The following is a 24,769-nucleotide window of genomic DNA, read 5'->3' on the forward strand; positions in this document are numbered from 1 at the left end:
TTTTTTTTTTTTTTTCCACGGAGCGGATGACATTTCTGTCATCCGCTCCGTGTGCCCGCATATCATCCCATCCGTTTGCGGATGATATGCGGACCTAATGTAAGTATATGGCACTGCGGATGTCAGCGGATGACACCGCTGACATCCGATTTTCCTTCCTTTCCGTTTTTTACACGGATGAAAAAATAGGGTTCTGTTCCATTCGAAAAAATGGAACAGAACTGAAAGGAGGAAAATCGGATGTCAGCGGATGGTATTCCGCTGACATCCGCAGTGCCATTCACTTACATTATGTCCGCAAATCATCTGCAAACGGATGGGATGATTTGCGGACACACGGAGCGGCCGTGTGAAAGGACCCTAACAGTGTGAATTTGCTGTCCCCTCAAAATAACCCAAAACACAGTCATTAATGTCTAAACCACTGGCAACAAAAGCGAAAATTTCCTAAGTGAAAATTTCAAAATTTGGCCTAATTAGTCATTTCCCTCTCTGGTGTCATTTGACTCATTAGTGTTACAAGGTCTCAGGTGTGAATGGGGAGCAGGTGTGTTAAATTTGGTAGGAGAAAAAGAGGCGCCTCTATGTGTAGACTTGTAAACACATTTATTCAAACAAAAAGTATGCACTACCTAGCGGCCTCAACGAGGGCTTTGAAATTGCCACGATATTGTGAGCTACAGAGTTAGATTTACTTCTATATATTTGTATACATATATTTTTATATGTTTTATTATAAATGTTTTATATATATTTTTTATGTTCTGAGTGTTATAATACTCTTTTTAGATATTTGAATAACTATGTCTTTTAAAATACTCTCACAGTCTGTATCAATACCCATATATAATATAATTATTTTTTTTTCCATCATTTATTATTGATTTTATTTTTTATTTTAATTGTAATTTATTCTATTTAATTTATTTTATTTTTTTATTTATTAATTTATTTTCTATTAGTTTAGGATTTCTCACCGTCATCACCCCTTTCATTATTCATTCATATATGTAATCCTATTATTGCTTCTCAATCTATGGTCACACTCTGCTTGTTCATATATAGGTATTGGTTACTATTACCGCCATACCATAGCACATATTTGCCTAATCCATTGTATTTTTCATATCATTCCCATATCATGTTTACATGCTTGACTACTACACCATAGTACACATTTGCTTAATTTATTGCTTAAACTACTGTATTCTCATATCATTTCTATATTCGGTTTCATACGTTTTGACCATGTTCGATTTTTGAGGATTACTGTTTTATATGCCCCCTCTCGGCCAATATATACTTCCTTCCCTCCCCTCCATTTGACATTTAAATGGACCCAGTTTTCATCCATGTCACTGCCATGAAGAAGGAGTGCGGCTGCCTCCCCCGGGCAGTACGCTCGCTCGGAAACGCGTCGCATCTTCAGTGACGTCATCCATATACGACTGCTGACCAAGCCTCGCTTTCATCGACAGACCCTGAGCCTCACTCGCGTTCCTGCTCCGCTGTCACTGCCGGCCACGGTGAAGAGAAGACAGTCCCAGCGGGATGGCTGCATAAATTGGATGATACTACCTACTACCAACCTGTCTTGGAACCTCCAGGAGGGTCTTTTATGCGTACCTGCTCATTTTTAGATGTGAGTGCATCTTTTTTTTTTTTTTTTTAATAAATGTGTTTACAAGTCTACACTTAGAGGCGCCTCTTTTTCTCCTATCTTTAGCTCTGTGGAACCCCTGGCTCATTGGTTTCTAGATAGCTGCCCTAAATGCTGGATTCCTTCCTCATCTAACTTATTAAGAATTTATGGACCCATATGGACTTTGTTTTAATTGTGTGGCTTATGCGCCTGTTATATGTTTATTCTTTTCCGGTGTTAAATTTGGTGTTATCGCTCTCACTCTCTCATACTGGTCACTGGAAGTTCAACAAGGCACCTCATGGCAAAGAACTCTCTGAGGATCTGAAAAAAAGAAATGTTGCTCTACATAAAGATTGCCTAGCCTATAAGAAGATTGCTGAAGACCCTGAAACTGAGCTGCAGCACGGTGGCCAAGACCATACAGCGGTTTAAGAGGACAGGTTCCACTCAGGACAGGCCTCGCCATGGTCGACCAAAGAAGATGAGAGCACATGCTCAGCATCATATCCAGAGGTTGTCTTTGGGAAATAGACGTATGAGTACTGCCAGCATTGCTGCAGAGGTTGAAGGAGTGTGTGTGTGTGTGTGTGTGTGTGTGTGTGTGGGGGGGGGGGGGGGCAGCCTGTCAGTGCTCAGACCATACACCACACACTGCATTAAATTGGTCTGCAAGGCTGTCGTCCCAAAAGGAAGCCTCTTCCAAAGATGATGCACAAGAAAGCCTGCAAACAGTTTGCTGAAGACAAGCAGGCTAAGGACATGGATTACTGGAAACATGTCCTGTGGTCTGAGGAGACCAAGATAAACCTATTTGGTTCAGATGGTGTCAAGAGTGTGTGACAGCAACCAGGTGAGGAGTACAAGGACAAGTGTGTCTTGCCTTCAGTCAAGCATGGTGGTGGGAGTGTCATGGTCTTGGGCTGCATCAATGGTGCTGGCACTAGTTCATTGAGGGAACTATTGGCACTTTTCCACTGCAAGTACCGGCTCGGCTCTATTTGGCCCTGCTTGGTTTTCCACTGCATGGTACCACATGGTACGGTGTTGGAACGGTTTGGTACGGTTTGGTATGGTTTGCTTTTCCACTAAAGTAAGTGGGTGGGATAGTTGGTGGGATAACGGTTCTCTGACCAATCAGTGGCTAGTAGTGAAAAACAGTCAGCTGCATGCAAAGGATTGTGGGATATGGTATCGGTATGGTACCTCTTGGAACCACAATCGAGGTGGTACGGTTTTAGAGAGCTCCATGTAGTTGAGATCTCCATGTAGTGGAAAAGCGCTGCCGTACCGTACCGTACCTACACTGTACCATGAGGTACCAGCAGTGGAAAAGCACAAAATTGAGCCGAACCGTTCGGTTCCATGCAGTGGAAAAGCACCTTATGAATGCCAACATGTACTGTGACAAACTGAAGCAAAGCATGATCCCCTCCCTTCAGAGACTGGGCCGCAGGACAGTATTCCAACATGATAATGACCCCAAACACCTCCAGGAGGACCACTGCCTTGCTAAAGAAACTGAGGGTAAAGGTGCTGGACTGGCCAAGCATGTCTCCAGACCTAACCCTATTGAGCATCTGTGGGGCATCCCCAAAACAGAAGGTGGAGGAGTGCAAGTTCTCCAACATCCACCAGCTCTTTGATGTCTTCATGGGGGGTGGAAGAGGACTCCAGTGGCAACCTGTGAAGCTCTGGTGAACTCCATGCACAAGAGGGCTAAGGCAGTGCTGAAAAGTAATGGTGGCCACACAAAATATTGACACTTTGGGCCACAATTTGGACATTTTTACTCAGGGGTGTACTCACTTTTGTTGTCAGCGGTTTAGACATTAATGGTTGTGTGTGGAGCTATTTTGAGGAGAGAGCAAATTTACACTGTTATACAAGCTGTACACTCACTACTGTACATTGTAGCAAAGTGTCATTTCTTCAGTGTTGTCACATGAAAAGATATAATAAAATATTTACACAAATGTGAGGGGTGTACTATATATATACATATATTATATATACACACACACACACACACACACACACACACACACTATAGAAGGTTACAGCAAGGTCTTGGTCTGCTCTAAAATGCCATGGGCTTGTTTCAAGTGAGACAGGTTCGCTTTAAAAGGCAGCAGCATAAAATTTATAAGAACATTCAACTAGAAAACTACAGTGTCAATTCAGAGCACTTACACTGGTATATAACAATGCATCACAATGAGTAACAATAGCGATTTCCCCTAAATCATACAGATGGTAGCATTAAGGGAAATGTACACAATAAATCCACAGCACACGTAAAATAAAGCTGTAAGACCCCCATAATACTGACTTACAACACAAAACATCCATATCCAGTGCTTTAGAACGTTATGAAACGTGTCTTTATTGAGCCCATTTACAAACCCAAAAACACCAAGAACTGCGCGTCATTCTCCACTCCAAAATGAAGTAGCAATAGAACCTGTACATTGCCTGTCACTGTGACTCTGCGCTATACAAGGCAAATACGTCTTCACTAGAAAGAAAGGACAGGCTTGGTTCAACTGCAGTGGCAAACAGATTAACAAATGAGAGAACATGTATACAGCTTGTGGGTATTAAAAAGAAGAGTCTGCTGGGAAAAAAAAAAAAAGCACTTTGGTCTGTCTAAACACCGTATAACTAGGTCAAGTCACTTGTGGCTTGACATATTAGGACAAAAGATTGGTTGAATAACCGTTATTTTGACTATAAATTAAAGGCAGACGGCAGGGAAATCGCTGAGGAAAATTATTTAACAGTGCTGGAAAACATGTTTTTAAAACAGGAGAAAAAATATAACTCACTACCCAATTAGATGATCTGAATACCACGGCTACAATTTTTTTGAGCTAGTTTTCACTAATGAGCATGCTAAAGATGATTGAAGCTCCATTAGCGCACGTGCGGCAACACAGTTGAGCCCTGTCCATTAAGCTTTTTTACTTACTCTAAAAGTTTACTTTTTAGCTTGGACCAAGAGGAAGGGAGTAAAAACAAAATAATCCAAATGTAAAAACTATGGTCACACTGGTACACATATGTCGTGCCACTGTATTTACACCAGATCTTGGCACACGTTCTAAATACGTGCTGGAGAGGATCCAGCCAAGTAAGCTCTGACAGCCACATTTGGTGGTTTTGTCCTGTGACCAGACTTACTGGAGTCACATACTAGAAGCAATTAAAGACATATCATCAGGCTGTACACTAGAAAAAGAGGCCCATGGACTTTGTTATTTTACTGTAACTGGGAGTCCATCATTAGTTATTAAAGTCTCTTCTCCCATTCCTGGTCGTTGAGGGTAGCGGTGAAGATTTCAGCCCCTGCTCTCCTCCAAACACAATCACCAACTGTTATGCCTAAAACCACATGCATTTTCCTAAAACTTATTTAGATGCCAGGTCTTTTCGATCCCTGTACTCTTAAACCCCCTCCCCTCTCTTTATCCCCCTACCTTATATTTCCCCTACCCTTGAATCCCTTCTTAAAATGGTTCAAAGGCAATCTGTATTTTCCATATACCCAAGCTCTTGATGCTCTGCTCCATGTTATGCTGCACTATTTGTTGTACACTTTCTCTTGAACTCTATAAAACTTTAAATAGGAAACAAAAAACAAAAAAGGGGGGTTAACCCCTGAAAGCCATTATTTGACCAAAACGACATGACTAATGTGCCCGCTTAAATAAGGTTTACATTTTTGTAAAAGACTTCCAAGGATTTAATTTGACATAGAGTTTTAAAACTCAGGTTTTTTTTTATTGTAATTTCTGGAACATTTTCAATTATTTATTGAATAATTTAGAGCCTGACTTCAAGATTTTTTAAAAACCATTAGCCTTGCAATGGAACCCCCTGGCACTGCAAGGGGTAATTGCTTATTAGATCTAGGGGTAGAAGAGTAAAACTATAATACGTACCCTATCACCTTGTTGAGGTTGTACTTTCACCACACTGTGCGACTGGTCCACCAAAGCCTCTTTTACTCCATTGAGTACAATGCGGGACTGCTAGTTGTATGTAAGGTCGATGAGTGCCCGCCCATAACCCGAAGCATCAGAGAGAAGAGGAGAGTGCCAGAGCAAATAACCCTTGAAGTGCAGGTCGGGTGAGGGGGACGGGGGGGTTCAGAGTTCAGCTTTTAATTGAGTATTTATCAAAGCTTAGCTTTTATTTAATTCTCATTTAGTGGTTTAGAAGTTTGTTTTAGGCTTAAACCTAAAGTAGAACTATAGGCAAAACGTTTTTTTTTTTTTTTCCCCGTTTTCGAGAGAGTAAGAGAGGGTTATAACCCCTGGAAGGTTTAGTTTTGCAAACTTTGTCCCATTAGGGAGATTTACCTTCCTGTTACTTTACCTTAATGTCCAAGTGGCCGCCTTGCAAACTTGCGCTATTGATGCCTGATGACGGAAGGCCCAAGAAGTATCCAGCTCCTGAGTAGCATGCGCCGTGACATGGAAAGGTGGAACCTGACCTTTAATAGAATAGGCTGAGTCACGGTCTGTCTCATCCATCTGGAGATGGTAGCCGAAGAAGCGGCCAGTCCTTTTCTTGGTCTGTTCGTAATCACAAAAAGTGAGTCTGACCTCCGAAAAGGACTAAGTAGCTGCCAGATACACCCGAATCGCATGAACCACATCCAAGGTATGCAAAGCAAATTCCTTGGGATGAGCCGGCTTGGGACACAAGGAACGCAACACACTGCCCTCATTCAAATGGAAGTCAGAGACAACTTTGGGCAGGAATCATGGAGAGGAACAAAGAACCCCTTTATCCCCATGGATACCCTGCAGGCCGAGGTAATAGCCACCAAGAATGTCCCCTTCTGTAATAACAGACAAGGGAATCTCCCAAATATTCTCAAATGGAGGTTTCTAGAGAACTGAAAGCCCCAAAATGAAATGCCATGGTGGCAAAAGAGACTGTATAGGTGGAGCCACGTGTCGAACCCCCTAAATGAAGGTATGAACTAAAGATTGCATGGCTGGGGGGGGGGGGGGTCGCTGAAAAAAATGATTGCCAGGGCAGACACCTGGCCCTTGATGGTACTAAAGGCCAACTTCTGATCGATGCCCGTTGAGGAAAGGTTAAGATTTGGGCCACAGAAAAGGATGGAGGATGAGCGCCAATTGACTCCCACCAAGAAATGTACACTTTCCACGTACAATGGTATATCTTGCTGAAAGACAACTACCTTGCCTTCACCATAGTAGGGATCACCGATCCAGACAAACCTCTATCCCTCAGTACCTGGCTTTCGATAGCTAAGCCATTAAAACCAGCAACTATAAAGCAGGATGGTAGATCAGCCCTTGGGACAACTCGTTTTCCCTGAGAGGAAGCCCCCAAGGGAGGTTTATGGCCACCAGGATGACTGGAAGATCCTCGCTCCTGATTCCTCGCAGAAACTAAGGAAGAGGCCTGAACCGAGGAGGATACTGGATATTTTGTGGCCCTTGGAAGCCTGTGGCATCTGCCAGAGGAATCCGTGATCTCGCAACAAACTTCAGTATCCTCCTGTGGAGCCAAACCTGCTAAAGGAGCTGCATGTAGGACTGTGCAAACAAAACTTCTTGAAGGTGGCAACCACCAGACTCAGAACCTGTATGCAAATCGGGAGAGAGAACTGTGTGACAGCAGCCAGAGAATCGCAGCATGTGGTTCCTGAAGTTTGTCCAGAGGAAGGACCACTCTGGTCAGAATTAGAATCAGACCTAGGTAATTCAATTCCCTGGACAGGGATAGGGGGGACCTTAGGTAGTTTGGACATCACCTGAACCTTTGCAGCAATTACTGGAAATCTGCACAAGGGACACTAAGGACCTAAAAAAACAAACTTTGTCCCCCTTTCTGGTTACCCCCAAAATAAACATTTTGCGGACCTCTTTGACACTCACAAAAGAGGTCCACGGGGCCAGAAACCTGCGACGATGTCCCCCCACTCCAATATTGGGTGAAGGCAGACCTTCATGCTGACGGGGTCTTGTCTGCGAGTCCAGAAAAGATAGAACTAGGCTTACAAGACCAAGCTTGCTTGGAACCTCCTAGGGAAAATTTGAAAGATCTATTCCCCTTATTCTCAGGAGCACAAAAAAAATGTCTATGGGCTGAGAAGGAAGGCTCCCCTCTGCGACAAGGCTCCTTCCCTTTCCTTGACTGTGGCAGGAAAGTACTCTTCCAACCGTGAGACCCTTAATTATGTCATCCAGGGTAGTCCCAAACAGACGTTCGCCTTGAAAGGGCAGATCAAGGAGAGCTTTGTTGGAGGTTTGGTCTGCGGACCAATTCTTAAGCCACAGCACGCGCCTAATCACAACCGCTGAAACAGAAAGTTTGGAAAGCATAGGAGCTGTATCCAAAGCTGCATCACAAATAAAACTGCAGCCCATGGACCAACTGGTCCGCTAAATCAACATAAGCAGTGGGGACCTGCTCACCCCCCAGGCCCTGGCACAAAAGCTTGGCCAATTCAGTTAGGGTCTGGGACACCAGGGCTGAGGCAAAGACTGGCTGCAATGCTGAATCTATCACGTACCTGATCAGAGGCCGAGGTGCTGAGAGGGCTTCCCTTGTAGCTAAGTGCAAGGCACCCCTGGAGATGGAGACAGGGAATGCTGTGCCCAAAGAGACAGGGGTCGCCAGCTGCGGCAAGCTCCGGTGAAGAGGTGACTGCTGTGGTAGTAGACACGTAGTGCGTGCTGAAATGCAGGTTGCCTTGAAGGTGACTGGAGGAGGTAGCCAGGCGTGCGACAAGAGCGAGTTTAAGGTCAAGCCAAGGGGTCAAACACAGTTCATCAAGCAGTAGAGGAGTCCGAAGGAGCAAGCCAGGGGTCATACACGGGAACAGCAGACTGGAGCAGAGTAGGTAAACAAGCCGGTGGTCGGAGCCAGGAGGAGAGACAAGACAGGTGAGACAAGCCGGGTCGGTAACAGGTAATCCAAGTAAACAGGAAGCTGAAGATCATCCAGCAACAAATAGCTGGAGCAGGCTGGTTTAAATAGGCCACTGGGCGTCGCTGCATTAGTGTGGGCAGAAGATCCAGCTCTTGTGGGAAGTTCCCTGACAGAATCAGCCATAGAAAAACAAACAAACATACTGCGTGCCACAGCCTCCACTTTCCGGTCAGCCGGGTCATTAAAGGACAGGGATTCCTCTACTGGGATCATGGTTGCTTTATTCAACCTGGAAACAGGAGGGTTCACCACCTTAGAGGACCACAAAAGGGAAATTTTGGTTGTTCCCATTCCTTACAGGAAAACCTGTCAAAATAAGGCACATAAGGAAACACCGTTGGAGTGCAAGGGGACTTGTGCGTACCAAACGACACAGCCACGTCCATGGCTACATCAGCCACATCCTACATTTCTTAAAGTCTCACACTGCAGTGATAAGTGTGTCTACCAGCGCTTTTTCATTCGCTGCTGCAACCATGGAGGAATCATCCTCACTATCGGATGGCTCTGGGGTTATGATATTAGGCCACCCTAGATGGGCCGCGTCCACGGCAGCATCAGGCTCAGAATCAGATGGGTCAGACTGAGCAGGGGAAAGCAGGGGACGCTTCCTCCTGGGCCTTTGCCTACACACCACTTCCACCCGGGACACTAAGGAGTGCAGGACCGTTGTCAGTACAATCTTGGAAAGCTGGGGTTCAGAGGGACCTGCTACCTCCATGAGGAGGGTCTGTGGGGGAGATGCAACCCTGAGGCTCCATAAGCAAAGGAAGACCTTGCAGTACAAAAACGATCTTTTGGCACCACTAAAGGATCCCCTCAAGGCACATATAAGCAGAGAGAGGAAGAGATAACAGGGACCCCCAAGGACTCATCCTATCGACCGGAGGAGCGCCGAGAATTCAAAACAAGCATCATGGACACCATCCCTGTTCATATGTCCCAGGCACAGGAAGAGGAAACTGAGGAGGAAGAGGAAACTGAGGAGGAAGAGGAGGAGCTTTGGCATCCCCACGAGGCTTCGGTCGTCTCCAGCGTCTCCCAGACTACACTAACATGGCTGACGGCCATTTTCCCTTAGTCTGGCTGGCATCAGCTACCGATGCTGAAGCATGCTGCCAGGATCTTCCCTGCACCCTCTGCAAGGGGACCTTCCCTGAAGGTAGGACACACTTTTAGGGGAGATTCCGCTGCACACTCTGCACTGGGACCCCCCTGCACTATACCCACACTGCAAAGAGTAGGGCATGCACCTAGAGGTCTCCTACACTGGGACCCATCCAGACTACCAGGGTAGGACGCAAACTATCCCAGGACCCTTACAGAGTGAGATAGCGGAGGAGATCCCAGGGGTCTCTGCTGCATCCTCTGCCGTGGGACCCCCACCAGACTCCAGGTCCAGACAGGGAGGGAAGGGAGTGGGGGGAAGCCCAGTTTACTGAGGAATTCAAGGATGGGAGGATGGAACCTGCAGGCAGGTCCAACCATCCCTGAAGGTTACCCACGTCCACCCCAAAAAAAACACCAAAAGGGGAAAAGGGGGACTGTACTTGCCCTTCCATGGTGCTGGTAACACTCCAGACAGAATCCTCGCTATCAAAGTAGGGGAGCTGTTGGCCAAGGGACCGCTGCTACTTAGACCCAAGCCTGGTCGTATGCGACCCTTTTACCTTGTGGGCCAGCCTCTGTCCATGAGGCTATGTCACGGCCAAACTAGCGCGTAGCTGCGGTCTGCGCACACTCGCTGGCTGGGCTGTGGGGACCACTGGATCTAGATTATCCAGCCCATTGCCCAGCCCGGCAGTTGATTGTAGATCTCCCGAGAAAAAAAAAAAAAAAAAAAAGATGTAAGAAAGGAGAAAGAAAACAAATTGCTAGGACCAGAGATCCCACCAGGGAGCCTAGGTCCTTACTGCTGACTAAACAGATTACCTAGAGCAGAGGGTTCTATACCAAGCTGAAGACGGCCCATGGGCGTAGCAAGGTGTTTTTTGATCTGCCTTGTCCTACTCCTGAAGAAGGCAATATAATGCAGTAGTTATGAGTAGTGAAGCGCTGTGTCCGTCGATCAATGAAAGAGAAAAAACTGTTTTGCCTTCGTTATACTTTATTTTGGCGAGAACTTCTTATTTATTCCTTGTTATGCATGCATTAGAAAACCAAGCCTTTAGTACCTAGGCCACACTGATTTTTCTTCAGAATTAATGGAGAGTTAAAAGCTGCCCCCTCTTCCATTACAAAGACTTTCCTTCCCGGACCTCTCGGGCCAAGACTTAGGGTGCTAAACAACAAAGCTACAGTTTGTGAAAGAAGGGAGAAAATGATTCATATACAACCTGAAGCCTATTATACCAATAAACATATATTTAAATACACATGAAACACTTCTTGAAGCTGCAGCCTCAAACTCTTCTCACTGCCTTCAGCAAACATCTCTTGAGGCTGCACATTTATTAGCTGAAGGCAGTACAATTCCTTAGCTTTCAGCTAAAGCACGGATCATCTTCTGTTAAAATTTCATACAAGGCTTCCAAACCTCCAGGCTTAGAATAATACACAAAGATGTCTAACAAGAGAAATGCATTCATCCTTAAAATGAAAATGGGATTCCTTTGTAAGTGATCAGCAATTTATCTCTGTGGAACAGTGTTCTTTAATCAACATTCTATGATGCTGCATTCTATCTCTACCACATCAAATAGAGAAATCCATATGACCATTCATATACTGTATGTACCTACATATGCCCAAATCCCTGCCATGAATATTGCTAGCTACATTATTTGAACAGTTCTAAAAAAAAAAAAAAAAAAAAAAAAAAAAAAAAAGGGTCTGGTTGGTTCAGTGAACCAGGGGCTTGATATAAAAGCTGCGGTAACAACCGCCAATGAGGTTTCAGCACCACAGAAACAAAACATGGAACCATAACCTGGCAGTTATAGGTATCGCCTCTACTTTTCTATAAACCAGTTCCAGAAAGCTGTAATCTGCCAATAAACAGGATTAAAAAAGAACCTGGCATGACTATGCTACCATTCGATGAACTGTGCATAGTCTTTTGTGGGCAACAGTTAACTTGGCACACATACATAAAGAATATGAAGTGTAAGGATTTATATATTCGGAAGCTGCGGAAATTCAAACCTGCTGTTAATAATTCAAACTACTTTTCCCAATGTATGTATTTTCAGCACTTTTAAATGTTCATTTGTAGAAGGCACATCTCAATGTACTATCCCAAGGGCTGCCCCATCTGCTGTGAGGAAGGAAAAACTAGTTTTAATCAAAAGTAAAGGACGCATGTTAAATACTGCTTAGGATTATTTTATTGTGTACTAGAGTACAATAAGGTGTTGAAGTAGCATGCATTAATTTAATACCACCCTGCACACTAATAGTATTAGGGTCTCAATGAAAATTCCCCACTTCTCTTTTCTGACTATCCTGCAAATGAAGGCTATTCGTGGAAAGAGATATGCAAGAAATTGTTCCTAACCTATGGGGCATGAGCTGGGGTTGGCTTGGTACTTTTTAATATTAAGGATATAGGGGACCTTTATACCATAAATGAGCTTCTTTAGGTTCCCATGGCCAAGCTAGAGAGGCGACAGTCTGATTAGATGGCAAATGTCCAAAAATGGTAGAGTGTTGGCCATATTGGGAGAAATATTAGGATACAATCATATTCCTTGCGGAGATGGTAAGGAGTGTGTTTGGACAAGTTCCCCAAAAAACTGGGCAGTATAATGGCAGCATATTTGGGAGAGATAATGAAACCCTCATCCTCCAAGAAAAACAGCCCCGGTGTCGAGAAGAGTACGAGCAGGGTCAGCCCAAATCTGCCCAGGCGATGCCCCTGACATGTTTTGCCCCATCCACAGGGCTTCATCATAGGGACCTCCTATGACCAAGCCCTGCGAGTGGGGTGAATCGCATCAGGGGCATGGCCTAGCAGGATATGGGCTGAAGCCGTTCTTGTTGCGTTGAGTGTGGGGTTTCATCCTATTTTCTTTAAGTGTGTACATTGAGCCAGGACAAGCTTTCTTAGCACTGGCACCCAGAAGCAATGTTAGCTTTGTGTGGCACTCACAGTTCGTTGGTTTATGGTCACAACATATTTGGGTAATCTATTTGCGGTAGGTTTTAATATTGCTGACAGAACCTAGATACACTGCAAAGACTGTATTGATCGGTCACAAAAGTTTGAGAAGTACTGAAGTAAAAGGAAACAGCAGACCTGCACCTGATACATATATGGTGCACCCCTACACACAGTCTACTGAGGCTCAATGGTGGACAAATACCAATCCAACATGTTAAGGAACTAAACCAATGTCTTGTTTCATAGGTCTAAACAAACAGAAAGGTGAACAATGGAACCATTTATTTTAAGGATCGTGCTGGCCAGTAGATAGTTGTGAGTGGTGGGATTATGCCTGTACATTCATCTGTCTTATAGTGCCTTTGGGTGGCTTAAAGTGGTTGTAAACCCCCACATATACCCAGTGAAGTGACTGGCTCCAGGTGATACACAGAGATGAAACAAATCCTCTCCTCCGCCTCTCCTCCTCCTCTCCTCCTCTGGCCCGACTCCCACTGTGTCTAAACACAGCGGGAGCGAGCCTCCGGTGGCGCGCCCGTGCTGCCGAGACCACTAGGGGTCCAGCAACGTACGTCTACGTTGCTGGACCCAGGGGAGCCGCACTGCTGCAGTAGGGTTACTGTCAGCAGTCGGCAAGCGGTTAAAGTAACCCTATAGTCAAACTATGCAAGTATTTACATATTATTTAAATTAACATAATGCTAAAAAGCCCTTACTGATCTCTGTAGAGGAGGTACTGTGCAGCAATTCACCCTCAGGATTTACAGCAGAAGTACTGAAGTCATTATCTCTCAGCAATTCAGCTGCACCTGCTCTTTGTTCGCAATATAGATCAGAGCAGCCTTTCTCAAACAAGGTGCCCAGGCACTTCTTCAGGAGTGCCTTGGCAAAATGCCTAAAAATTGGTCAAAAATTGTATACAAGCCAGCAGGTGGATAAAGCCTGCCTTATAGCCACACAAAACCACAAGTTTCCATTACGACCATCTGAACCACCAACATTGTCAACAATTGATAAGGAGGATGTCTGTTGCCTCCACAGCATCCTTGTTTGACCCTTCTCTGCCTTTCTCCCTCTGCACTGGGGTCAAATTAGCTGACTGATGGAGAGAAATTAAGGGAGAAGAAAAACATAGGAATACTAGTAGTCAGTACCAGTGTGCAAAAGTGCATTTGCTTTGGAAGAATAAATCACTTAACGTTGGGTGTCCTAAATGTGCAGATGTTGCTGCATTATGTAAAACTATTAGAATCGATTTTTACATTTTAGAATGGGGTGCCTTAAGACTGTCCATAATTTAAAGGGTGCCTTGACTGAAAAAAGGTTCAGAAACACTGGATCAAAGGAATAAGTCAGTGACTGTATGGGTAAAAAAATTTTTTTTAGCATTTGCCGTTTTATGATATAGTAGAGCAGAGTGACATACCACAAATGCCCTGAATTTTACCTTTCTAGACTCTAGCCTGAATTTTACCTTTTTCTGTATTAAATAGGGATGTTGGTGCATTAATGGATTGATACTATAGTGGCTCTATCTTTTAAAAACTTCTCCTGAATTTTACCTTTCTGGACTTTTACCTTCCTTTACTCTAGCTAGCTTTAGAGTCTCTTAATTATTCAGTGCACCTAAACAGCCCAGCACAGCATGGGACATGTTATGGTGTAATCCACCTAGCTGTACTATGTAATGAGTATGTGTAAACCTCAGGAATGAACAGGTTTAAATTATACCTAAAGACAAATTTTTTTTTTTTTGTTATAGTTTTGGATAAAGTGAAGAGGGATTCCAATGTTTGTCAGCTTTTATTGCAATCTGTGCCCCTGTTAAGGAGATGCATCCTCCATATTTGTCCTGCTTACCATTATCAGTGAAAGTGAAGGTAAAGAAAATCCCAAATTTTGGGCTGTCCCCAGAAAAGAAAGAGAGGGGAAAATCTTCTCATGGGGACACTAGTTCTGGTGACCTGGGGTTCCCAAAGTAATTCCCTTAATTTGAAGGGATTTCTCCTCACTTCTTGTTTGACTATGGGACAGGAAGTGAAGGTAAATCTCCACAACGGGACAGAGATGGCATAACAATAAAAAATCTGACAGGGTTTATAACCCTTCTTACTCTATCCAAAATGAAAAAAAAAAGTTTTGCCTATGGCAGTGGTTCTCAACTCCAGTCCTCAGAACCCACTAACAGGCCAGATTTTAAGTATTACCTTGGGGAGATGCAGACTGGAATACTGCAATCACTGAGCAGCAAATTATATCACCTTGGATGTATTTCAGTTATCTTGCAAACCTGGCCTGTTAGTGGGTCCTGAGGACTGGAGTTGAGAACCACTGGCCTATAGTTTTACTTTAAATACAAGTACTTTGTAAAAATGCTCCTTTATATGCATTTCATCTGTATGTTTAGCGGTTTGTCTGAAATTCAGCTTTAGGCCTCCTGCACACTGTATATTCTGCCATATTTCCCCCCGCCCAGGAAAGCTCAGGTGCTGCTTACAGCTATGAATAGCTGTGTGTGACTGGGCTGGGGTATATGGCAGTGCCAATGTATACATGAGCATCGACGTATACCCCAGCCCAGTACAGCAATGCACAGACATTCAAGTCTACAGGCAGCTGTACACATCACCTGGGTTTTCCAGGCAGGAGAAATACACTGGCATTTATATTGCATTGGCTGAGGTGCCCGTATAAAAGGGGCCACAGAGTGAACAGAAAATCTCAAGCTGTGACTATGGGTGCCCAGCTTATTCCAATTTAGCATCTCTTCACCTGAAGACCAAACAACCATACATGACAACAAACGACTAACCTCTGACAGAAATGTCTGGGCTGACTTCTGTGCTCCCACGTGTAGAAGGTATTCATATACATACAGCGCTAATCTGCAAAACAGATAAAAGCATTTTGTTACCCATGTGCAGAAATACATAGAATTATTACATTTAAAAGAAAAAACATTTAGGAAGAGTGCAATTAGTTCTCCACACCAAATGTGTTAAACCCAGCTGACCCCAGGATGGAAGCCAGATTACTTTGTACATGGAAACGGAGCAAATATTACCCACATTACAAGTGTTCTGAATATTTACACAACTCCCTCAGTGGATTAGCGGAACATTTTCATACTGACATAATTTGACCACCAACATTCCAGAACCCAATCCAGAAGCCAAAATGTTCCTTTTCTGGATAGGGTTATATGCTTGGTAGTTGTATGAGGGAAGGTTTTGTTAAGGAGGTTGTTCGAAATAGAATTCAATATTTCGGCTTATGTAACCAAGTTAGTTGGCATAATAACAGGAATGATTTGGGAGCAAGTTGGAGGCATTTTCTTGTTTTATTTAGCATTACGTTGATGCATTTGGGTGTAAATGTCACATAGAACAATTTAGACTCCCCCGCATTCTATTGGCTGGGTAATCTGTTATTTATGCCTCTTTTCCTGACACTGATGCTCTACAGACACTCAGAATTCCAAAGCTACATGTATAACCCTGAGAATTAGGCTGACAGAAAATGAATCTTGGAATTAACAGTAGATCGATCCGCTATTCTAACTTATTTCACCTATTTATAAACAGGTTACATTAAAGTGTGTATAAAGGATAAAAGTGCGCTGGATTAAATATGTGAATAAGCTGCTACCATAGAACCAATAAGTGATACAAAATGAAAAAAAAGAAATCAGGTGCGCCAAATTCACTTGTGTCACAAGTCAGGACGTGGGTGTGACACTATAATGAGTGTCCACCCAATACCTGTGATGTGTACCTGGGTTGATGTGCACTGGGAGGGTGTACAGTGATTACCATATACCCTGGTGCTTACACATAATGTATCAATGTAGTGGTATCAACATAACCAAATGGTGCACACAAATCATTCAAAAGGAAGTGTCCAATACTTCAGTGATGGCCACCTGAGTGTAAGGTGTATAAACCTATAAAAGGTGCAAAAAGTCCCAAATGTTCCCACACAAATTGTGATGAAATCCACAGGGTGTATTCTCCTGAATCTGTGAGTAAGTCTCCTATCTCCGTAGACGACTATTGAGGGGAAACGCGTCAGAGAGGACCGCCGCATCGTCATCGCTAGTCGCCGGGGACCGCACTGCAGGCGGCCACGGCCTCTCCATCATTGGGTCTGGTTTCTGTGACTTTGAACGGACCTTCTAATGTAAGTGCATTTTACTTTTGCTAAATAAACCACCCAAGGTATTGCACTATGGTCTGATTTATTTTCATGTGCCACATGTGGAAGCCTCCATCCGTGATAGTAGAGAGAACTCCCAGGAGTGCAGAGGACCGGGATTGGGACACATTACCGAGGAAGTAGTGAGACAATTTGCCCATACACAGAGCGATCTGGTAAGAGGCCATTTTTTATCTGAACACTTCACGGTGACCCCCTGGAACCCCCAAGACACCACTGGGTCGACTATCTGCCCTTGACCTCTTTTCCCTATGGTAAGAGGCTAATTCCTATATAGGTGGTGGAACCAATTGCACCTCACAGATTCAGGAGAATACACCCTGTGGATTTCATCACAATTTGTGTGGGAACATTTGGGACTTTTTGCACCTTTTATAGATTTATACACCTTACACTCTGGTGGCCATCACTGAAGTATTGGACACTTCCTTTTGAATGATTTGTGTGCACCATTTGGTTATGTTGATACCACTACATTGATACATTATCATTTTATTCATCACCTTCAATATGTGTAAGCACCAGGGTATATGGTAATCACTGTACACCCTCCCAGTGCACATCAACCCAGGTACACATCACAGGTATTGCGTGGACACTCATAGTGTCACACCCACGTCCTGACTTGTGACACAAGTGAATTTAGCGCACCTGATTTCTTTTTTTCTTTTTTACATTAAAGTGTATGTAAACCCAAAAATATATTTTCAGCAGATGCTCCAATCGGTTTTCCCTGACTATTTGCAGTGCATTCTTCTTTTCTTTGAAGGATATTACAGTAAATACCCAGTGTTCCTGCCAGTTACCAGTACTTCCCGACAGTGGCAACACTCTGCAAGCTCATCCTCAGACTTTTGTGTTGCCACCCAGGGCTCGAGTCCTGCGGGAACGCATGGGAACAGCGTTTCTCTACTTATTCTACAACAGGAACGCCATTCCCGTTCTCTCCGAGCCCCGATACGATCCCAGCAACACCTCCTGCTCTGGGATGGCAGGTCGGTAAGCCCAGATTGCGGGTTCCTGACCCACCATCCGTGAGCACAGTGTGAGGAAAGAAGCCGCGCTGCACTACAGGAAGCAGAGCTGATGCTTCCTGTATAGCGCCGACTCCTGTCACAGGCAGAGAGATAAATTTACTCCACCTCCGCCTTTGACAGGGCACAGGAGCTATACAGGAAGCATTGGCCCTGCAGGAGAGCGAGAGAGAGAGAGCGCGAGCGCGCGAGAGAGAGAGAGAGACAGGAAGAAAGAAAGGAGAGGGACGAGAGATAGAGAGAGGAGAAATAGAGAGGGAGAAAGAGAGACAAAATAAAAAGAGGAGAAAGAGAGAGAAATAAACAGGGGGACCAAAAGAGATATGCCTTTGGTTGCTTTCACACAAGCTTTCCGATCCAATCCACCTGTCAGTTTTTCAGGCGGACCGGATCGGATGCTCCATGCAGCCCTATGGAGCAGCAGATGTCAGCGGAGACATCCCTGCTGACACCTGCTGCTATCCGATCAGATCCTGTTCGTGAAATCCAGACGGATGGAAACCCCATTTTCAATCCGTCTGGAGGATCGGATCGGATGAGAACGGACAGGCGGTCCATTATCATCCAATCTCCCATAGAGGACAGTGGGGATGACAGGTCTGTCTGTGCACACAGAGCGGAGACGGACCTGTCATCCGCCTGCTCAGCGGGGATCGGCAGATCGATCCACCGCTGAGCAGAAATGGACTCTGTCATGCGCACCGCCCCTGTAAAAGGATCCTTAGTGCTACTGAGCAAAATCCATATAAATATAAATCAAGTCTATTTTGCAAAGAAATATGTGACAGATCCAGGGTTTTAATTATGTTGTGTTCAACTGATATAAATCACGCCCGTACTGCAAATTTGCAACTCAATGCATACGTAACCCACCAACAGTACCTGCCAGCAGTACCCACCAGCAGTACCTGCCAGCAGTATCCACCACCAGTACCCACCAGCAGTGCCAGCCAGCAGTACCCACCAGTCATACCAGTCAGCAGTAGCTACCAGTAGTATCAGCCAGCAGTACACACTAGCAGTACCAACTCTGGAGGACAGCCAGTTAGCAGCCAGCAGCCACCGGCCATACCCGCCTGGGGGACAGCAGCAGCAGCCAGCGATGCCTGCAGGAACACAATTCGATCCACTTAAAAAACAGAAGGCGATCCGCCCCCTTCTGTCTGAGCAGATCAGATTGGAGGGACCATAGAGTAGAGCGGGGCAGTGTCGGTGTCTGCTCTGCATATGCTGACATGGACCTGTCATCTGATCTGCCCGCTCCGCTCATTGTGGCCCACGACCGGTTACCAAGTCGCTAAAGTGGCCCTCGCTCCTCAAGAGGTATATTTATATATAGATCTACACACACACACTTTTTTTTTTTTTTAGGTTGGGGGTGGTAATCTTGGGTGAGTTCCCACACTTTTTTTTCCCCAGGACTTGACCCCTGTTGCCACCCCATCTGCACATGTTCCCGTTCTCCACTTCACTACAGTGCTCTTTCACCCCCTTCCTGCCAAGGCCAATTGTCAGCTTTCAGCGCTGTCACACTTTGAATGACAATTGCACGGTCATGGCCATATGAAATTTTTATAATTTTTTTTCACACAAATAGAGCTTTCTTTTGAAAAGAAGTAATTTTTTTCCTTCAATGATGTACCCTTATGAGGCGGCACTGGTGGGCACTGATAGGCTGCTCTGATGGGCACTGAGGTGGCACTTATGGGCACCAATGAGGTGGTAATAATATGCCGCACTGTTAGGTGGCACTGATGAGAACTGAGAGGTGGCACTGACGGGCGGCACTGATGGACCGCACAGATGAGCAGGCACTGACTGGCAGCACTATGGGCACTGATTGTGGGCACTGCTTTTTAACTTTTCTGTAATCAGAGCACTGATAATCAGTGCCCTGATTACCTGTCCTAGACTCCCTTTTGAGGGTGAGTCGCTGATCGGCTCTCTTCGCCACACACTGACAGTTAAACGGCATTTCCTCATTTACATGTGACCGGCTGTGTTTGGACACAGCCGATCACATGGATAAAGAGCCAAATCATTGGCTCTTTACAAGATCGGGGTCGCACCATGTCCTAGCAACACAGTGCGGCCATGATTGCCGCACTGCGCGCCCCCGCGAGAGAGGCTGTTCTGGGGCGCCATCATATAACGTCACCCGAGAACAAGAGCTGCACCGATCCGCCACTATTTGACGGTGGGCGGGCGTTAAGTGCTTAAAGAAGCATTGATATGACTTCCGCTTTTCCTCTTAGCCAACACCAGCCCACACTCCTCGACACCCTGCAGGGCAGGGCGGTTCCAGTTGTGTAATGGACAGCAATACAGAACCGAAGAAAGCCGGAGTGTGTTTTGCGAAATGGCTATGTATCTATTGAGATACAGGCAGTCCCCAGGTTACAAACAACATAGGGTATGTACGTTTGTTCTTAAGTTGAATTTGTACGCAAGTTGGAACAGGTACGTTTTTAAAAAAAGTGTAGGTCCAGCCCAAAAAAATGTTAAGTTTTTTGGATAGCATAGGGAAGGGTTAACCCAGCTGTAGTGTTTGTTTTTCTGTCTGTGCCCATGTTCAGAAGATTTCACCTCATTTTCTGTCCCTGTGACAATTGGATTTTGATTTATTTTTTTGTTGTTTTGGAAACAAGGATTAGTAATAAAGCTTCAGTGGAGACCCCTTTTCCCCATGAGAACTCTTACAGAAGTGAATTTCCTTTCCTAGGGGTAGATTTCCTCTCACTTCCTGTCATCTCCTTCTGAAAGTAGGAGTCGTTTGCAAGTCTGTCTATAACTTGGAAACCGCCTGTATATACAATAGTGATATTTTAATCTTTCTTTTTTATGTTACAACAAAAGCACAGCATTCTGTGAGGCCCCAGGGAAAACACTGCAGTGACGTCTGTAGTACGTGTCACCCACATACCAGACGGTGCAGGGTGGAGGGGACAGGAGAATGATCAAGTGACCTCAGTAAAGAAGATAAAAAGAATATTTGCAATTACTGAAATGCTGCAATATTTGGACCAGTCTTTCTACTGTATGTACACTGCTCAAAAAATTAAAGGAATACTTTTTTTTTTTAATCAGAATACAGCATCAAGTCAATTAAACACCTGGGATATTGATCTGGTCAGTTAGGGCTCTTTCACATGGTCCGCCTCTGTAGGCGGATCCGTGCTGCTCAGCGGGGATCGATCCGCCGATCCCCGCTGAGCCGGCTGATGACAGCTCTGTCTCCGCTTGCAGTGCGGAGAGGGAGGTGTCACAGCCCCCGCTGCTCTCTGAGGGATCGGATGAGAGCGGACCGTCTGTCCGCTCTCAGACGATCCGATCCCTGAACGGATGGAAAAATAGGGTTTCCATCCGTCCAGATTTCGCGGACAGGATCGGTTACGGATGGCAGCGGGTCTCAGCGGAGGTGTCTCCGCTGACATCCGCTGCCCCATAGAGCTGCATGGAGGATCTGATCAGATCCGACTAAAAAACTGACAGGAGGATCTGATCGGATCGCCCGTGTGAAAGAGCCCTTAAGTAGCAGAGGGGGTTGTTAATCAGTTTTAGCTGCTTTGGTGTTAATGAAATAACAGATGCACTCGATGAGCAACAATCTCCAAAAACAGGAGTGGTTTTACAGGTGGAGGCCACTGACTTTTTCCCTGCTCACCTTTGACTGTTTTTCACTAGTTTTGCATTTGTCTAGGGTCAGTGTCACTACTGGTAGCATGAGGTGATACCTGGACCCTATAGAGGTTGCACAGGCAGTCCAATTCCTCCAGTATGGTACATCAATATGTGCCATTTCCAGATGGTTTGCTGCGTCTCCCAGCTCAGTCTTAGAGCATGGAGGAAATTCCAGGAGACAGGCAGTTACTCTAGGAGAGCTGGACAGGGCCATAGAAGGTCCTTAACCAATCAGGAGGACCGGTATCTGCTCCTTTGTGCAAGGAGGAACAGGATGAACACTGCCAGAGCCATACAAAAAATGACCTCCAGCAGGCTATTGGTGTGAATGTCTGACCAAACAATCAAAAACAGACTTCATGAAGGTGGCCTGGGGGCCTGATGTCCTCTAGTGGGGGCCCTATGCTCATTGCCCGGCACCATGGAGTTCGACTGCCATTTGCCATTGAACACTTGAATTGGCAGATCCACCACTGGTGACCTGGGCTTTTCACAGATGAGAGCAAGTTCACCCTGAGCACACGTGACAGAGGTGAAAGGGTCTGGAGAAGCTGTGGAGAACATCATGCTGCCTTTAGCATTATTCAGCATGACCGGTTTGGTGGTGGGTCAGTGATGGTCTGGGGAGGCATATCCATGGAGGGACGCACAGACCTCTACAGGCTAGACAATGGCACCCTGACTGCCATTAGGTGTCAGGATGAAATCCTTGGACCCATCGTCAGACCCTACGCTGGTGCAGTGGGTAGGGTACTGGGTTCCTCTTGGTGCACGACAATGCCCAGCCTCATGTGGCGAGAGTATGCAGCCAGTTCCTGGAGGATGAAGGAATTTATATCATTGAATGGCTCCCTGACCTAAAACCAATAGAACACCTCTGGAACCTTATGTTTCAGTCCATCTGACACTGCCAATTTGCACCTCAGTCAGTCTCATTAGAAGCATGCCCCAATGTTGTCAGGCATGCATACAAGCATGTGGGGGGGCCATACAAACTGCCGAATACCATTTTGAGTTGCTTCAATTACATTTCAGCAAAATGCACTAGCCTACTGCATCGTTTTTTCACTTTGAATTTCAATGCGTCTTAGAATTCAGTCCTCTGTATGTTAACAATTTTATTTCCATCAAACGATGTGGCATCCTTTCGTTCCTAAACACATTACCCAGTCCATATCAGTATAGATATCCAGCATGATATTTTTCCCCATTGAGATCTGATGTGTTTTCAAAGTGTTATTTAATTTTTTTTAACAGTGTATTTAGTCACTTCACTTATGGCTAAACTGGTGCAAATGGGTTTACATACACTAGCTTTTTCTCTCCAGTATTCAACTGTTTTTCCTCCTCGTTGACTGGATGAAGACAATTATTTTCAATGGAAGGTAGCCGCGGAAGGAACTTTTTTCCCCCCCAAATAACTTTGTTTGCAATGTTACATCTTTTTAAATTGGTTAAAAATAGCGGTAAGAAGTGGGAAAAGCGAAATACCAGAATTTCCAACAGTTTTATAAATTTCCAACTCTATGAAGACAGGTAGGTTTTAGAATTAATGCACAATATAGTGAATTAAAAGCCAACATTGTGCTGTTCATGACATCAGATTTTTTTTTTTTTTCAAATATTTTATTTTAGAGAAGGAACAACAGTCGAAAAACCAATCTGTGACACTCACTATACAGACATATGTATCAAATATTACATAAAATAAAAATGTAAACCATAACATCTCAGTGAAAAACAATGAAGGTCCCGGCAAAGTCAAATATTCCAACCCTGGAGTCGGGGAAGGTGCAGACACCTCCACCCGAAGTCATGAATAACCAGGTCCCTATGACATCAGATTTTACTTTTCCATCACCTGCATCGATCAGTTTACAAGTCTATACGACCCATGAACAAATCCCTGTGTGGGCAGAAACGACACCCAACAAATCTGAAAGCCATGTGCATCATCTCTCCTTGACTTTCATAATAAAAAGAGAGGCACAGTAATAACACATTGCATATTCTTACCCATTATAATCACAGATACACATTTACATAATAAATGCTACATAAGAAAAATAATTCTATATCAGAAAAATTACATCTTCAACTTTCAAGTTTGTAGCCCATTATTCCACTGTATACAGTATGTTCTTGTAATGTATTATTAGTACTGAATGTAAATTAAATCCCATCTGGCCTGTTACAATACCTAGGACAACCATTTGGCAGAATGCACCTTTAGGAACAGGCGAAGTATGTAAATAATTCTGTCTACAGTAAACCCCCGTTATATCACGGTTCAGTTTTTGCAATCCCGGTATATTTTGCGTTTTTTTTCTGTAAGACCGATTAAGATTATTTTACTAATTACATCATTGTTAAATATTTTTGTGTTTCCCATAGCTCTTGCACTGTCTCTCATCATCTTTTATGTGTTTAAATGTGTTTCTATTGTTTTAAAAGTGTGTTTAAAGACCTTAAAAAGCTTTTAAAAAGTTATAAAAACATGCCTAGATTCTATTTAAATAGGGTCTTTCTATTTCGCGGATTTTCACTTTTCGCGGGTGGGTTTGGAACGTAAACCCAGCCATGGAGGGGGGTTTACTGTATAAACCACAGAGTTTGTTTTGTCACAGCGTAAAGTGAACCTATCAACAACGTAAAAAAACTTTTGAAAGTCCTGCCTAAGAGCAGATAGCACAAGGTGCTGTTAGAAAAGCCCCTCTGATCCTATTAGGTATGGTTAATAAAGGGATGAACTTTGATCACATGGTAATAACAGCCCATAAAAGTGCATTTATAACCCAATGTGAAAAAAAATTTAAGTATACCTAAAAAGTCATTTTTTTTTTTCAATTAGAGAGAAAAAAAAACGAAAAAAAAAAAAAACACGGCAGTGGGTTTCACTATTCCATTTTCTGTTCAAACCGGGGAGGCTTTTTACACTTCCTGTGCCACTGACCAAACAGGAGGCCCCCTGTTGGACAGCTGTCACTGGAACAGAAGTCCCTACTAGGAGATTTCCCCTCTATACCCGCTTAGAACATGAGTTTAGATTTCTCCCTCACTCTTTCACACGGTCCTCCTCCGTAGGCGGATCCGTGCTGCTCAGCAGGGGATAGTAAA

At 44.5% G+C, this 24,769-nt stretch overlaps 1 protein-coding gene across 4 annotated transcripts in view; it reads right to left on the reverse strand.

The window, feature by feature from the left end:
• SSBP2 (single stranded DNA binding protein 2) overlaps positions 1-24,769 on the reverse strand; it is a 330,065-nt gene that overhangs the window by 204,975 nt on the left and 100,321 nt on the right. For all 4 annotated transcript variants that reach the window (XM_082255704.1, XM_082255702.1, XM_082255703.1 and 1 more), the window contains exon 2: positions 15,535-15,607. In XM_082255704.1, the coding sequence (XP_082111830.1) occupies positions 15,535-15,607 (73 nt within the window). The remainder of the gene's footprint in view (positions 1-15,534; positions 15,608-24,769) is intronic.

The sequence above is a fragment of the Pelophylax lessonae genome, assembly GCF_965119305.1.
Source record: "Pelophylax lessonae genome assembly, chromosome: 1".
In the NCBI taxonomy this organism is placed as follows: domain Eukaryota; kingdom Metazoa; phylum Chordata; class Amphibia; order Anura; family Ranidae; genus Pelophylax; species Pelophylax lessonae.